The sequence below is a fragment of the Passer domesticus genome, chromosome 8 (assembly GCF_036417665.1).
Source record: "Passer domesticus isolate bPasDom1 chromosome 8, bPasDom1.hap1, whole genome shotgun sequence".
In the NCBI taxonomy this organism is placed as follows: Eukaryota; Metazoa; Chordata; class Aves; order Passeriformes; family Passeridae; genus Passer; species Passer domesticus.
The window spans coordinates 55,106,588-55,122,222 of record NC_087481.1 but is presented as its reverse complement, the minus strand read 5'-3'; the positions used below and the strand labels follow the sequence as shown (position 1 = coordinate 55,122,222).

At 44.8% G+C, this 15,635-nt stretch overlaps 1 protein-coding gene and 3 long non-coding RNA genes across 6 annotated transcripts in view; 3 read left to right on the top strand and 1 right to left on the bottom strand.

Moving 5' to 3' along the window:
* The window catches only part of LOC135306918 (uncharacterized), an 80,325-nt gene that overhangs the window by 6,549 nt on the left and 58,141 nt on the right, over positions 1-15,635 (top strand). The window contains exon 2 of one of the 2 annotated variants that reach the window (XR_010367653.1): positions 12,064-12,148. The exons of the other annotated variant lie outside the window; for it this stretch is intronic. This is a non-coding gene — a long non-coding RNA (uncharacterized LOC135306918). The remainder of the gene's footprint in view (positions 1-12,063; positions 12,149-15,635) is intronic. 2 annotated transcript variants of the gene reach the window in all.
* Positions 16-2,063, bottom strand: LOC135306916 (PHD finger protein 7-like). 2 transcript variants are annotated; one of them, XM_064431542.1, is made up of 5 exons: positions 1,680-2,063; positions 1,305-1,396; positions 1,125-1,214; positions 771-895; positions 16-537 (listed from the first exon to the last, which is right to left on the bottom strand). In XM_064431542.1, the coding sequence occupies exons 1-5, from the start codon at positions 1,687-1,689 to the stop codon at positions 213-215; spliced, it is 642 nt and encodes a 213-aa protein (XP_064287612.1). In that variant the 5' UTR covers positions 1,690-2,063; the 3' UTR covers positions 16-212. The 2 variants fall into 2 exon arrangements, with proteins under 2 accessions (XP_064287612.1, XP_064287613.1); XM_064431543.1 differs by lacking the exon at positions 1,125-1,214.
* LOC135306917 (uncharacterized) lies at positions 1,821-8,734 on the top strand. The gene is made up of 2 exons (XR_010367651.1): positions 1,821-3,539; positions 5,988-8,734. It is a non-coding gene; the product is annotated as an uncharacterized LOC135306917 (long non-coding RNA).
* Positions 12,219-13,472, top strand: LOC135305907 (uncharacterized). Its single transcript, XR_010366897.1, has 3 exons — positions 12,219-12,346; positions 12,517-12,590; positions 12,825-13,472. It is a non-coding gene; the product is annotated as an uncharacterized LOC135305907 (long non-coding RNA).

The window sequence follows — 15,635 nt, the reverse complement described above, 5'->3', positions numbered from 1 at the left end:
ATCGCAGCGGCCATGCCTCTGATCTGAGGGTCCAACCTCTTGGTCACCCTGCCATGATGGGGGACTGCCAAAGAAGGAAGGGAAAGAGTTGAGCCCACATCAGGCAGATGCTGGCAGTCGTTGCTCCTCTTCCTGTCCCATTTCCAAGTCCTCAGTGGAGCTGAAGGCAAGAGGCACAGGCCAGAAGGCGGCCAGGCCTGCCGGGGCAGTCCCTAGGTTGGCACTGTGCTTGTGCCTGCTGCCTTGTGAGCTGGGAGGAGAAAAGCCAACCTCTTGGAGAGTCGGATCCCCACGATGAGCATTTCTGTCATGAACGGCTCCTGGTTGAGGCAACGTGGGCATCGGAAGCCAATGCCAGCATGCAGAGCCAGTCTCTGGATGCAGTGCCGGTGGAAGCGGGCGTCTTGGCAGGCAGGGCATCCCAAGGTTTTGTAGGAGATGTTGTCTTCCACAGTGTCCAGGCAGATGGTGCAGGTGTTGTCCTGGCTTGGACATGGCCGCAGTGCCTGCTGTGGGCGGTGCTCCCAGCAGAAGGACCTGTGAGGAAGATGGAGGAGATGGGTGAGGGAAGAGCAAGTGAAGAGTCCTTTGGCTGTGCTGGCGATGTGGGTGCAGGAGCTGTGAGGGAGCCCCAGCCTCTGTGTGGCTCCGGCCCCTGTGTGTGTGTCAGGTTTCTGGCAAGCATGGACTCCTCCCTTTCGTGGTCTCTGGGATGGAGAGGGCTTGGAGATGAAGGCAGGGGCTCTGTGGTGAGGGCGGGCAGCCCTTACCTGTAGGCCCCGAAGTACTGGGTGACACATTGGCCATGTGGGGCACAGGGGAGGTGGAAGGTGCGGTTGCAGCCTGTCTCACAGCAGGTGATGGTTGCCCCCATCTTGCAGCAGATGAAGCAGCTCTGCAAAGAGCACAACAGTGCCATGAGTGTCAGGACTGGAGAATTTTGGCTGTTCTGCATCTCCAGACGGTGAGCGAGATGTGGGCAGAGCCAGCTCAGAGTCCTCAGAGCCGCCTGCTCCCAAGTCTCCTGCATGCTCCAGGCCTGAGGCTTCTTTGGTGGGAAGCAGGAGGAGCTGGCTGAGCCTCTCCTGTTGCAAAGCTGCCTGCTCCCGCCAGGTTGTGCCCACCTTGTTGGCTGCTTCTCTGATGATGCGCCTGGTGTCCCCCACGAGAAAGTGTCCAGTGTCCTCCTGTGGGTAAAGCCCAGTGGCGAGGATCTGCAAGGCAAGGAAGTTTGGGAGTTCCTCAGGTCAGCAAGGCAGGGTGCTTTTGGGCAGATAGCTGGAGGGAGCCGTGAGAGAATTCACCTGGCAGTAGGTGTGGACACACAGCTTGTACTTCATTGTCTTTTCCCCACAGATGTCGGCATCTGCCTGGGTCTGGTGACACAGCATGCATGCTGCAGAGACAGAGCAAGTGACCCAGGCATGAGAATGTCTGTGAGGCTGGGCAAGTGTCCGTGCAGGATCAGCTCCAGGGCCCTGCTGGGTCTGTGCCGTGCTGGCTGAAGGGCAGAGCAGGTCAGGTGTGGGTGCCCCAGCAACCCCAGCAAGTGCCCAGAGCCCAGCCCGGCTGGGGAGCTCGTGCCTAGGCCTGGCACGGTTCTTGGCTCTTCACTGACTACCCTGGAGCCCCCCGTGCCAGGTCCGAGGAGGTGTGGGGAGGGAGGCTTCTGCTGTCACCTTTATCCATGGGGACAGATTGTGGCTGTGCCCTGTTGGATCCAGAACAGGTTGATGGGGAGTGGCCGGAGCGTGTCCTGCGCAGCGCTGCTGACGTTTCGTACCACTTGTGCACCACGCCTGAGTGAAGAGAGAGCCGCGTGTGAGCTGTGTCAGAGGCAGCAAAAGCCTTTGGCTTACCCTGGTGCCTGCGCAGCCTCGGGCAAGCTCCTTCTCCACAATCCTCTCCTCCACTCTGTGGGTGGTGTTGACATGCAGCCTCATTTGGATGGCCTAGGCCGTGGTGATGCTGTCACTGGGCCCACTGTGACATGGCCAGCACTGATGTGTGGTGATGGCTGATGGTGATGTCATGGCCATGGCATGTGGTGATGTTGCAGTAGTGGCTTCTTTGGAGGGGATGGGATTAACTTTTGCAGGGAATGAATTTTTTATGTGTGGTCAAATGGGTATGGGTGGCCCATCGCTGTATGAGCTGTGGCTGAGCAGTGAGTGGTGAGGCCTGTCATGCTGCTGAGCCCCAGCACTAGGGAGCAGGCTGGTGGCAGCAGCTGCTGGAAGGAGACACAGGTGGGACAGCAGGTCCCCCAATCCCGGGCAGAAGAGCCTGCACCTGAGTTCTCGTCTCGGTCTCAGGCTGCACAACTGTAACTTGGTGCTGCTGCTGTTGGAGTGGTGACTCCTGGGCCAGCTGGTTGTGAGCCATCATGGTCTTTTCATCTCCTGTAGGATTTATTGTGATTTGTTTTGCTGGTTGAAGCATCTCATCCCACAAGTCTTTGTCCTTTTGTGTCCTGTGCCAACTCTGACATCCGAATCAAGTTGCAGGCTAGGATGTGTTCAATGTCCCATCAGCATTCTTAGATCGAAGGATATAAAAACCTGCCCAATCATGGTTTCTGCTCCTGCCCTGTCAGGCATTCAGCTCCCACCCACAGCAGTGTTAAGCCATGCCATAGGTGTGGGGAATTGCATCTGGAAAGCTGACGGGTGGAAAAGGACCTGCGGGTGGTGGTTGACAGCAGCTGACTGTGAGGTGACATGTGCCTGTGTGACCAAGCAGGCCATTGGCAGCTGGCCCTGTAGCAACATTAGTGTGGGCAGCAGGAGCAGGGCAGTTCTCATCCCTCTCTGCGTGGGCTGGTGAGGCACCTTGAATTCCTGAGTTGCTTTTGGGCCCCTCACAATAAGAAAGACATCGAGGTCCTTCTGCATGGTCAGAGAATGGAACAGAGCTGGGGTAGGATCTGGAGCAGACGTTTGATGATGAGCAGCTGAGGGGGATATAGGGCTGAGCCTCCAAAAAAGGAGGCTTGGAGGGAATCTTGGTGTTCTACAACTGCCTGGAAGGATGTTGGAGCCATTTTGGGGTTTGTGTCTTGTCTTAGGGAACAGGTTTGTGTATTTACGAAACAAACAGGAAATGCACAAGGTTAGTCCTGAGATGCTGAAATGTAGCCCATACTTTTGAATAAATAAGAAGCAGATGAGAATTAAAAGCAGTTCCTAGTGGTGGTCCCTACCAATGATTATTTTGCTGATAAGTGATCATGTATTTATTAATATCAGTCAAGAACTTTGTCAAGGTGTGGCAAATTTGGAGACTTCTCAGATATGAAAAACTTCTGAAGAGTTTTCATAGTCTTGGAGGTCAACTCTAGCCCTCATTTTTGCATACGCTGACATTTATTTGGTTTTACCTTGTGGGACTGTATATGTGGAGCTTGGTATTGTCCCAACAGTCCCAGGAGACCTGGAGGCAGTGGCTTTGTTCCCTCTTTGGACAGCTGGGATGCGCTGGGTGAGCTGCATCTCTGTGCCCAGATGGCACCCATATCCTGGCCACAGCTTCTGTTTCAAGTGAGAAAAGAGATTTAATCACTGAAGGGGTAATGCCATCATACACACCTGATGTGAGAGACATGCACAGAAACCCTTAAACAGCTTCTTTTACCCATTCATTGCCCCACTGCTCTTTCCTGTGGAACTAGAAAAATCCAAACGTTGTGTTTCTTGTGTGTTGGTTTTCCTAGTACCACTTAAAAACTTCAGTCCAACACCTAATATCGTTTAAATAAAATAAATCAACAATAAACAACCACAGCTAACTTACAGTGTAACAAATAGTAGTAAATTAATTTTACAAAAATACTAAACACTAACACAAGTATCACTATAATTTCTGATACATTTTAACCAAATAATTAAAATCTAATAACACCCATGAACACTCTCACAAAAATTTAGGAAACCATACAGTATTATAAATTCATAATTACTGTTACATATACTAATATATATATACTATATACTGTATATATTACTATAAATACATTCATAATTACTATTACAAATAATAAAAGAAAAATAACAATCACCATCCCTTCCTAATACCAAATCCTGTCACAATATAGAAAGAAGACATACTATCCCAATACTTGCATGGGAATGGGGATAAGCTTTTTTCCTTTTCTATATAATCTCATTTTTCCCTCAAATCCTGAATTCCTGACCTGTTTATTACTGCTGACCTATTTACTGGTCTCCTGAAAGTGGGGGCTTTCCAAACATGCAGTGGTGTGATTTATGTGCCACCTAGCAGTCATGCCTTTATAACTCTGGCAGTACACACCCAGATTTGAATGTGACCAGTTTTTTTCTAGCACAGATTAATAAAAACGTGTTTTGAGTCTGTCTGACACAGTTCCATGGCTGGAAAAAATAAATAGTGAAGGTTGAGGAGGAGTTGGCAGGAATTGTTCTAAAAGCTGTGTTTCACAGCGAGCTCATCATCAGCACAGGCAGTGTAATGGGCATGATTAAATAGTTTAGTCATAGGTAAAAGCAGTGGGAACAGTGATTCTTCATGTTATATCCAATTACATAATTCGTCCCAATGACATTCGGTGCAATTCCCAATGTTTTCCTTTAGGAAATACAGAGCATAAATAAAGCATTTTGCTGTGTAGCAAATGGCAACAGCAGACTTTGTAAGATGTAAGAAAGAATGTTTTTTGTAAGAAAATTTGGAGTGAATGTTGTGCTGTTCATCTGTATTTATTCTTTCTCCAGGACAACTGGACTTTCCCAGGATGTTTTTCCTTCCCCAGCTCTTTCTGTGCTTCATCCATTACATTCTCTAAACCTCACCTAAAAGAAAATGCCATTCATTACAATTTCATCACCTTTAATTTCTAAAAGGTCTGTCTAATTATACCCTTAAATACCTTGGCAAGGGCATCTCAGACATTCTTGAGGCTATCTGGGAATAGTTTGGGGTGTGTTTTCCGTGTTTGGGTAGCATCTAGGGACTGCTTTTGCAGGTGAATTAATGGCAGGGTTTTGCCTGGGCACAGCAGGGATGGTGCAGTTCTGTTTGGGAGATCCCAAAATACCGAGTGAACATGGCTGGCATTGAATTTCCTTCCTTCAGACCCAGCAGTGCCAGCTTTTCTCAAGGACAAAAGGAGCATGTTTCTATATGTTTCCAATTCTCCTATTCCAAATTTATGAAAGACATGAGATGAAGCAATATGCCAGGCTTCTTTGCTATCTCAGGAAGTTGATCTGTTTGAAGCCACCTGATGACATGTCATTAAGCAGTGAATGTTGGACATGGTTTTCCTGAGCCAGGCAGAGGACATCAGAAGCAGTCCATTAGACTGACTCACATTCCATTCCACATCAAACTTCTAAACCAAGTTGATCCCAAATATTATTAGAATTACTTGCCTTATGGAAACTTTACCCCAACATCAGGCTTAAAGGCTTTGAAACAAACCTTTTTCTTCAGTGTAGAAAAAACATGCCCTTTATTATAGACTTACAAAACACAGCAGATTTTTTTTTCCCCGAGCTAGAGGTGTGTGTAAATCACAGCGTTGGGATAGGATGGCGGGGGGGGGTTATGGTTTCTTGGGTCTCTATAGGAAAATCTGCTTTTTTCCCCATTGTCTGCTCATCCCAGCTGGTTTGTATCACCTCCAGTGGTTTGCAAAGATTATTTATTTCTAGTGCTTGTAAACCATTTTCCTTTCATGCAAATCTTCCCTCAAAATGACCTTTTCTCTTTTCTTTATATACAGATTACTCAGCCCAGCATCCTCTCAGGTCTAGGATGCAGTGTGACTGCACCCTCTGTTACCATTTCCCAGATCTCATGTGTCTTGGTTTCCTTTCCGGGGGGGAACCTTACGATAAAAATTCATTATCTGGAGTGGGGTGTTGTAAATGTGTTTTAAGAAATGAGATTAATAGTGAAACTCAGTGCTACCTGGTGGTAAACACTGCTCTTCTTGGATCTCACAGAATCCTCAAGTGGTTTGTGTGCTGCAGCTGCCTTGGCCAAATTCTCTCTGCATCCTGCTTCCCAAAGAGCCAGTCTGGGCTATCCCAACAGCCCCAGTCCCAGGTAACCAGCTGGACCCCACCCTACCTTCAGTGATGGCACACATTTATAACATTCCTGCTGAATGTCTGGGCTTGCAGCTTCTGACTCAACACAGCAACTCCTTTCTCACCAGCTGCCTGGGAGTAGTTGGTATTTACAGACCTGCAGGGCAAAAAAAGAGATTAATGTGCTTGTGTCAGCCTTGCCCTCACTGAAGATGGGCTGCGAATGCTACTGAGGCAGTGGTGAAGCAATCTGAATATAATATGTCTGTGATAAATTAATTAAAATTTAAAGTTTGTTGGTTTTCCTTTATGAATCCCAAAAAAGCAAGAGGCACTGTATATAGCACAGGTGGTGTATTGCCAGGCAAGGAAACAGAGTTAACAAAGCTTGGAAGGACTCAAATCTGGAAGGAAAGCCTCTGTCATGGAGCAGAAGTGAGGGATACTGAGAGAATAATTAAAAAGTGATAATTTTTTCATTGCCTGTACTGTTGTCTCTGGGGACACGAGCTTTCCCCCAGGGGTTTTGTGGAAACTGCTGAGTTTTGTTTCTTTAGGGAAGAGTTTTCAGTTAATTTTGAGATTTTTGGTTAATGTACTAATGAGTGTGGTGGGTTGAGTGTTGGTTAATTACTAGTGTATTTACTTGTGAGGGAAGATTAGGAGAAAGGTAAAATACGTTTAAAACTTTAAAAGGATATAAAAAATTTTATTAAGAGTAACTAAGTAATAAAAATCAGAACAAAACTAGAACACTTTTCTTGATAACTTTGTTTTCTTACTAATAATGTAAAGAAATAAAACTTAAAATTTTATTTAGTTCACTACTTTTAAAACAATTTTTTTAGTTTACTTAGGGAGAGAAGTTCTTTTTGTTAAGGTTATGGAAACTTTTCTAAAAGAAAAAAAACAGTTATTTTGTTACTTCAATTAATAATAAATGCACTTTTACCCTCACCCCCGGTTTATCACCCATTCTGTGCATTATCTGAGTGCTCCGATGCTGTAGTGTCTTGGAGTCCAGTCTGTTTGGCTTCTTCTAAAATCTGCCCAAAGCACCCAGACAACACCCCTGTGTGTGGGCAGAGCTGGGTGATGATCCCTGCGATCATCTCCTGGCTGAGGAAGGGGAGAGGCTTGTCACAGCAGGCTCCTGGTGTGCCCTGCACATGGCCCTGTGAGGAGCCAGCTTTCCCTCAGAGCCCCAAATCCTGCTGAGCCTGGGAGGCAGCAGAAGCTCAGGTACACGTGATTAAGGCACTCTTAATTTGGGGGCCAATTCCCTCCCTTACAGCAGAGGTGACTCTTGTAGTGAGACTGCACATCCCATGGCTTCTGTCCTCCTTAAAACACCTGACTGGTGGGGCACTCACAAAGAGTAACCTTTCATTTTCCAGCAGGTATTTTCAACCAGACCAAAAATTTAATGTATTACATTCATGAACTGTTGAATAGGATTCTTGAGTAGGACTCTTGAATGCCACCCTGTGCCTGAGAGCAGTGTCCAAGCCCTCCTGGAGCTGTGGTGGCTTTGGGGCCATGACCATTCCATGGGGAGTCTGTTCTGAAGTACAGGACACACTTTACAATGCTGGAGGTCTGTTCAGAACCATGATATGAAATTGGTATCCCCAGATAGGAAGCAGAAAACAGGAGTCCACATAAGGGGTGAAAATGCTCCTGCAGTGAGCCCTCTGTAAGTGAAGAGGACAAATCCATGCCAGACAACTGGTGATGCATTTGATAAAAATCCTTATTGGCTCATTTTTCATTCCTGACCTCAACAAGCAGTTGGACCATGGAATGCTGCAGCCTCCCAGAAGCTGGAACTCCACCAGTTTCAAAGCTGGTATTTTCCTTTTGATGGTTCAGCTTATGATACCGAGTTGGATTTGAACAGCGGCCCAGGTTTTATGAGGTTAAAGGCAATGGAGTTGCACTGTGCACCTGATGGCGAGGCAGGAGCAGGCATTTATAAACAGGGATATTATCAGGAACAGCACAGTTGGCTGGAAAAACACATCCAAGCTTGCAAGTGCTGAGTTTTACTACTGGAAACCATAAATTTTACTGCTAAATTTTGTTTTGAATTTAGTTTCCATGAGGAAACAAAACTGCACCCAATGACCACCCCATCTAGTCCCAGGGTGACAAAAGATGAGTCTCAAATTTTTCTAGGAATTCCTCTGCAAATCTTCATGCCTTCCCTCTCAGCCTGCACCTAAGAGGGTGGGGATAAGATATATACAGATAAATTGTTGGAGGCACAGAGGAGCTGAACTGCTTCTTGTCACACATAAAGTCTGCTCCAGAGCATGGAGACTTGGCTTTGATTTGCAAACCCCAGCCCTCTGCACTAACCAGGGCACAATATTTCCTTGTTCTTCTGCCTTCTGAAAGGGCCACTGAGGGTTTGGCTAAGAGCCCTTTTTAATAAATGGGGCAAAAAGAGAAAAGAGAATGAACACTTTGGCTTATCAAGTGTTGTTTGCTGAAACTGAGCACTGGATTGTGGCTCCCAGATCAGAGGTTGGCTCTGTTGTGTGTTTGTATGTTGTCTAACACAGTGGATAATTAGTCCCAGTTGGGATACTTTGGATGTACAAATTATGCAAATATATTTGCTACAAGTAATAAAAAGAGTTTAAAAAATGGGTAAACTCTCTCCTGCTGTCTAAAATGGTTTTTCATTTGAGCCTCAGCATTTTCAGTTAAAATTCAAATCATTCATTCCGTAGAGCAGCCTTTGCCTTCAGGTTCCTTAATCGTCTCCTTTGGAAAAACAATAAAATACATTTTTCCAATTATTTCCATTACACTTTTTCTAGATAAAAGAGGGCTTATTCCCAGTCTTGATTTATCAGTTGTTGCTTGATCTTTTCAAAACCCTCTCTCATTCTGCTCAGGGCTGGCGTGTAATCAGTTGTGAACAGAATTGTTGCTCATGGGTGATGATGCCAGTTCAAAATGAGCAGTCAGGAAAAGACTTAGATGTAAAAAACGCTTGGTTGATCTTTGCTGCCAGTGACCTGATGATGGGATCAGGGTTAGGCCGGTGACACGAGTTTTGAAAGACCTTGTCCAAAGTTCTTCTCCAAAGCCCCTCTTGAGCTCTCTTGGAGCCCCTCTAGGCACTCACTGGAAGGGATCTAAGGAGTCCCTGGATCCCTTTCCACTTCTCAGCCTACATTGGTAGCAGAGATGCTTCATCCTTTGGAGCATCTTCATGGGTTTCCTCTGGTCTCTTTTACCAGGTCATTGGAAATAAAGAGAATTACCGCAGCATCAAAATTATTTCCTTAAGAATTTTAGGAAACATGCAGACATCTAAAAAGCAAGCGAGATATTTTTCTCGTTCTTTCTTCCTGATTTTTTTCTGGGCAAAGCTGACCCAGAGCTGGAGCTGTATGTCTCTAGTTTGACTGGAAAAGAAACATCATGGATAACAATCAGGGGACTGACAAACAACATTTTATCAGGAATAATGTTATTATTATTACAGGGCATTGTGCCTCACACAGTGTGGTTTATTTAGTCAAAATAATTACTGACACTCCAGTGTCCTCCTGAAGTGTCAGTAATTATTTTGACTAAATAATACTGGTGTCACTTCACAGGACTCTTCCCTTAGCTGAATGCATGATGGTCATTTCCATGGAACCTTTAGTGAATGGATATCTCATGAGGAACAGTTAAAGAATATCCACAGTCAATTAATACCAACTTTCTAGTGGAAAATATTCCCTCTGGAAGCCGTGACACTAAGAAGTGAATAAAAAGTAATATTAAGTCAAAACCAGCAACAAAGGACAGCTTGATTTTGAAGAGCTCTTGCAGAATTAGTCACAGAAATTTCTTTAATCAGTTTCAGTCAGTTCCCAGACCATCAGAGAACAACATGATGCCTTTCACACTGCAGTCTTCTCACAAGTTTATTTATAATTTCCCATCTACTTTTTCACCAGGGCCCCATATTTTCCCATTTTTCCAGAAGCTATGACAGCAGCCGCTTCCAAACTTTTATCATCAAAATTACATGGATCCAAATAAGGCACATCAATCTCATGATCCCTCAGGTCAGGGGAGCAGAAATGCTGGATAGCTCTTCTTTAAAAGCAGCAGAGCTGCTGTTGACCTGCAGAATCCCTGAGTCCCTCCTATCACTTACTGGTGGTGAGATGGGGCTCTCCTAACATGTCCCAGGGGAGGAGAGGAGTTTGGTCCTGGCATAGCCACAAAAACCAGTGATGGCTTCACCTGCCACCCTCTCTCCTTGCGAGCTTCCCAGGAAAACGTGGACAAGGCTTGGGGCAGCCTGGTCTAGTGGAAGGTGTCCCTGCCTGTGGCAGAGGGTGGAAATGAGATGAGCTTTGAAGTCCCTTTGAACTGAGATAATTTTATGACTTTCTGAACATGTCCCCGCCAAATATCACTGCCAGAACCAAGGGGTTTGTCCTTGCTGCTTTGAGCTGTTTGTTTTGGGCTGTGATTGGCACAGTTTAACTGCTGTGAAAGTCAGACTCTCATCCCTAGTCCCTCGCACACAGAGCTTATAAGGAAGCTGTTGTTGTCACCTCAACAGAAGCACAGTTTGCACTAAAGTCACTTTTGAAGCCAGCTCTGCTTTCTCCACACATGGCACAACGATGTTGTTTTCAATCTAAAAGACTTCTACTACCCTTCAGGGAGAAGAGCAATAAGAAACACAGCAAAAGTCAATTCTTTTAAGGAAGACACGTGTTAGGATTTGTGTCTGCTCCCTGACAGCCTCCCTTGACATGAATGCAAAGAGGCTGCCAGGCATGCTGGTGAATGAGGGGATGCCTTAGAGATTTAAAACTGCAAAGTACCAAAATAAAGACATAATAATTCCACAGTACACACACCACAAAGCTCTCTAAGGCGAATTTCACAGCAATCTGTAGGAATCCATAAATATCCTGCTGTCACACATTATTTGTTAGTGAAATCTACAAAGTTTCAGAATAATTAAAGGATAAGTTACGTGGTATCTGTGCCCAGTGACTCAATAAAGTCACTTTCACAGCTGTTTTGACATAACATTCACCTCATTTATAAAGAAATTGTTTTGCTGAAATGGCTGGGAAACGGCTTTTAATGTTGCCTGACTTTACATCTCTTCCTAATTGAGACACAAATAGAAATCCTACTTATCCAAAATTCCCTGTGTGTTGTACAAACTACAGAGAACATTTTGGGGGTGCTGTCTCAGGGTTCTGTCAGTGAAAACACTCTGTGCTTTAAGTTCCATAGTTTTTCCTAGTTCTCTCTGATACTTCCCCATAGGAAAAAGGTCTTTTTGGTCAGAGAATATTCTCCATTATTTGAAGAGGAGCCACTTTCCTAAGACTTAAGTACAAACCTGAATGCCACTGCTGTGAGCCATGAAAACTCTGTCCCTTAATAATAAACACTGAGAAAAGAAGGTAGAGTTGTCCAGAGAAGCACTCACATGACCAGAAGCTTATTCCACTCTTAGATTTTGTCTGTTCTGCGGAGGTTTTCATGCAGGAAGAGGGGGGATGCTGAATTTCCCAATCTCTCGCAGTAAGGCATCATCCAGGCTCACTGTTCTGTCTCTTTGGAAGGAGAGATCTGGCAAGAAGAGCAGGGGCAGAGCAAGGCTTCAAGGCTGGCATGACATTTTTGAGGAACTTTAAGTGATTTCTCAGATGTTACGTGGAGTATAAATTAATCCATTTTAATTGAGATTGCAAAGAGAGCCGTATTAAAAAAGCCCAGAATACTGGGGTGAGGAACCCAGCCTAACATTATGAAAACATTGTGATGCTCAGAGCACTCCTGATGTTGTGCTGCATATTCATCAGGAGACACATTTGCCTGATCAGCAGCGATCAATAACGCATTACCTTTGGAAAGCCAGCAGAGGACACGTAGCAGCTTTTGAGGTGATGCAGGAGCATGATTTCTGTCTAAAAACCCAAATTCTTTTTCCTGGTTCTGACAGATAGCTGTGACCAGCGTGGGACTGAGGTGCTGGTGGGGCACAGGAGCTGTGAGAGGTTCATTTCTCCAAATCCTCCCCATTCCTGGTGGGTGTGAGTTTTATAAACTGATGTTTTAAGAGAGATCATTATGCTGTGTTTCAGAACAATAAAGGGAGCACACTAAGGCAATCACAGCAATGTTCCTGTGCTGTGCATCTCAACTCAGGTCTCCAAGTGCCTTGGGAAGAGACTCCAAGCTCATGCATTATTCATCTGCAATAACTATCTTTTAAATTGTAAGAGGTAACAACAATCACTGCTCATTCACCACTGCCATCACTACCCTTAACAAGGACCAGCCCTATAATTTCACTGCACAAGAATATTCCTGGAATCTCTCTCCTTGTCAGGCTCTTAAAAAGTGCAGTGTATAGTGAAAAAATTGGGCTGGTTATGCATATCCATTCCCTCAGGAACTTCCTCAGCATCATGACTGCTTCCAGTGGTGGAATCTGCTGAAAACTTTGTGAGCTGCAGTCAGAGAATTGTAAGTTAAAATTGTAGAAATATAAACTCCCTTCCATTTGTGATGTGTGGTGGACATTCCTCTTTCTTTCTGCTAGGTACATAGTACAGGATGGTTTCTGAGAATAAACACAATTATGTGTGGAAATAATGGGAAGTGGATTTAGGCCATGCTTTTGTTGCTTAGTTTCATGATTTTGAGGTACATGTCACATTGTGGAAGGCTGCGTTTCCTTTTTGGATTGTATTTTATCAGCTAGACCCTTTGCTTCTGGCACCGATATGAGTGTTACACCAAAAACGTCGTGAAAGATCAGCAGGAATCACAGCCAGGGGCTTTGAGACATCCATTAACCCAATATCACACTGGTGAGAAGTGATTTTTTGTCTTTCCTAACTGGAATAAAGAAAATTGAGTACAACACCACCACTTGGAGAGTTGATAATCCTTGCTGAGGCAGCCCTGGCAGGCTGGGCTCTGTAGAGGTGTTGTTTGATTTTAACTTTGAATATGGATGAGACACTTTGGTTTGCAGAGCTGTTTTCTTTATGTGAGGATAAGTGAGATGCTGCTGGGATACAGCATTTTCCCCTTATGCTTTCAAATCTTTCACAAAGACTCAGACATAATCATTGTCCCCCAGTTATATAAGCAAGTGTCCCTCAGTTCATCAAGCACAGAGAAATATTACCTGTGCCACTGCCATTGTTAAAATGGATTGCAAGAGGAAGGCATAAAATAAGATTTTGACAGCAAGGGAGACAAAGAGATGAAAAAGAAAATGTGATTTTTCTCCAGAACATGCAGATTATTTTCTAAATCCTAAAGAGTGACTATTTCTGGGGAATACAAATCAGGCAGCACAAAGGAAGAAAAATAAATTAGATGCACAGCCAGGTAAATGTGGTTAACTGAGTAGTTTAGCTGAGTGCAGGTGCCTCTCGTTCTCTAAATGCTGTGTTCATCCACCCTTTTCCATGCAGTCAGAGGTGAGGGCTGTGACTTCAGGCTTGAGGCTGCTGCCTTTTGCCCCTGTAGCACCTTCAAAGTCATCCCAGTTTGATTATGGACACTGCAAGTGCTTTTCTTCATCCCTTTTTCAGTAACATTGGCTTGAATCAGAGCAATTTTCCCTGAGCCACAGAGTGAAGAGGTTGCTCCAATGCGCTGCAGATATGCAGCTGGAGGGAGCCACTGGTGGCCAGTGAAGCTCAGGAGGGATAAAATCAGAATCATTTGGACTGGAAGAAGCTTTTAAAATCATGAAGTCCAGCCACTAACCCAGCATTGCCAAATCTACCACTCCTTCCATCCCCTTAGCATTCAGTGGGGTCTGTGAGCAATGAAGTTATGAACAATTTTGAGCATTGGTCCCTGCTGAAGAAGAGATTAAATAAGATTTTCATTCTGTTAAATATGAAATTCCAAGTAATCTAACCAGCTGAAAGCCTGTTTCATTTTCAAGTATTTATTTTCACCTTTCCCTCTGGTGATGCTTCATCACAGAAGTTTTGGTGACTCAAGGAGTCTAAGCTCATCTGCAGCTTGGTGAGGAAGTGGTTCCGCTCTGAAATGCAGCTGTGCAGGCTGAACAGCTCACACATGGATTTGGGGGCTGTAATGAGGAGCAGAAGAGGAGTTTCTGTTTCTCCAGACAGGGACATGATGAAGTCTTCCCCAAGGTGCAGAAAAGAATGTTCTTCAGTCCTGCTGGGACCACCCACGGTCACAGCTCATCATCTCAGCAAGGCAGGTGACTGACTCATTGCCTCGAGGAGCACATTTTGAGGGACATTAAGGGGTGAAAGCTTATGACCACTGAATCAGACTGAATCTCTTCGAGAGCATTATTGTATCTTCAAAAATTAATATAGAAGCTGCAGTTCTAAAGCTGTGGATTAATTTCCCATCAGATTTACAGTGCAAGAGCAGGTAAACCCACGCTCTGCTCTGCATCTGCTTGAACTTCACCCTCCTGGATTTTCCTCCAGAAAGCTCTGAAAAAAGCTGTTGGCAGCACTCCTTCAGTGTTTGTAAAGCACTGCTTATGGTCTGCCTTACTTTTTGGTACCTTTTACTCTCTGTCTGAAGGTCTTTGCAGCACACCCTTGCAGAGAGTAGAGGGTTGGAAGGGACCTTAGAGATCATCTCATTCCACCCCCTGTCACAGGCAGGGGCACCTCCCACAATCTCAGGTTGTTCCAAGCCCCATCCAACCTGGCCTGGAACACTTCCAGGGATGGGGAGTCCACCTGCTTTGGAATGCCTTGCTCAGTATTTCATGTGAATAAACATTGTACAGAGTAGCTACAAGCAGGTGGACTCCTGACCCTCATAAAGTCAATATATCCCCTCACTCAGGTTGTGCAGGATCATTTTTGCTGTGAAGATAATATTGCTTGTGGTGTGCTTCTGTAACTTGGCAAAATGAAAATGCTTTCAGTTTTAGTGAAGAGCCTTGATGCCAATGCCACTGGGGGAAAAGGAAGTCACAGTCTCACTCATTTGTTGCTGGAAAGCTCATATCCTGCTCTGCCAAGTGACATATTTCTTTTCCCTTTGGCTTCATGGCTTTGGAGTCCTTTTAGGGTGCCAGCTGACATGATGATATAGGTTCACCTCGTTTCCTACATGTCCCCAGAATAAATGTCCAAGAAAATGGAATTTAATAGATCAAGGAAAGATTAATGTAGCAGTAAATGGGCAGAGGCAGAGGAATGTCTTAGCAAGCTGCTGTTCTCTCATCTTGACTCTCTCATCAATACTTTTCAATCTACTGTGCTGAGAGGGATATCACTTTTAATGCCCTGAGGTCACTAAAACCTCACATGAAATCTGTAATCCCTGAGCTGACAGCACAGCAAATGATTTCTCTATTGGTCTTTATAACTGTAATTGCCACTGAACAGAATCTTTATATATTTCTCACTCTAAATTATGTGACTGATGACACGGATGGTCTCTGTACAAAGATAAACCCGATGGTTTCTGATGGTGTGAAGCTGATGAACAGTGTTATCTGTTGGCTTTTATGTCTTTCAAAAACAATTTCTTGCCAGATGGTCT

Excerpts from the sequence above, each read along its gene's own strand:
- LOC135306916 (XM_064431542.1), bottom strand. Across the intron at positions 1,215-1,304 it reads GTGTCCACACCTACTGCCAG|ATCCTCGCCACTGGGCTTTA; the intron begins GTGAATTCTCTC and ends CTTGCCTTGCAG. Across the intron at positions 538-770 it reads CAGTACTTCGGGGCCTACAG|GTCCTTCTGCTGGGAGCACC; the intron begins GTAAGGGCTGCC and ends TCTTCCTCACAG.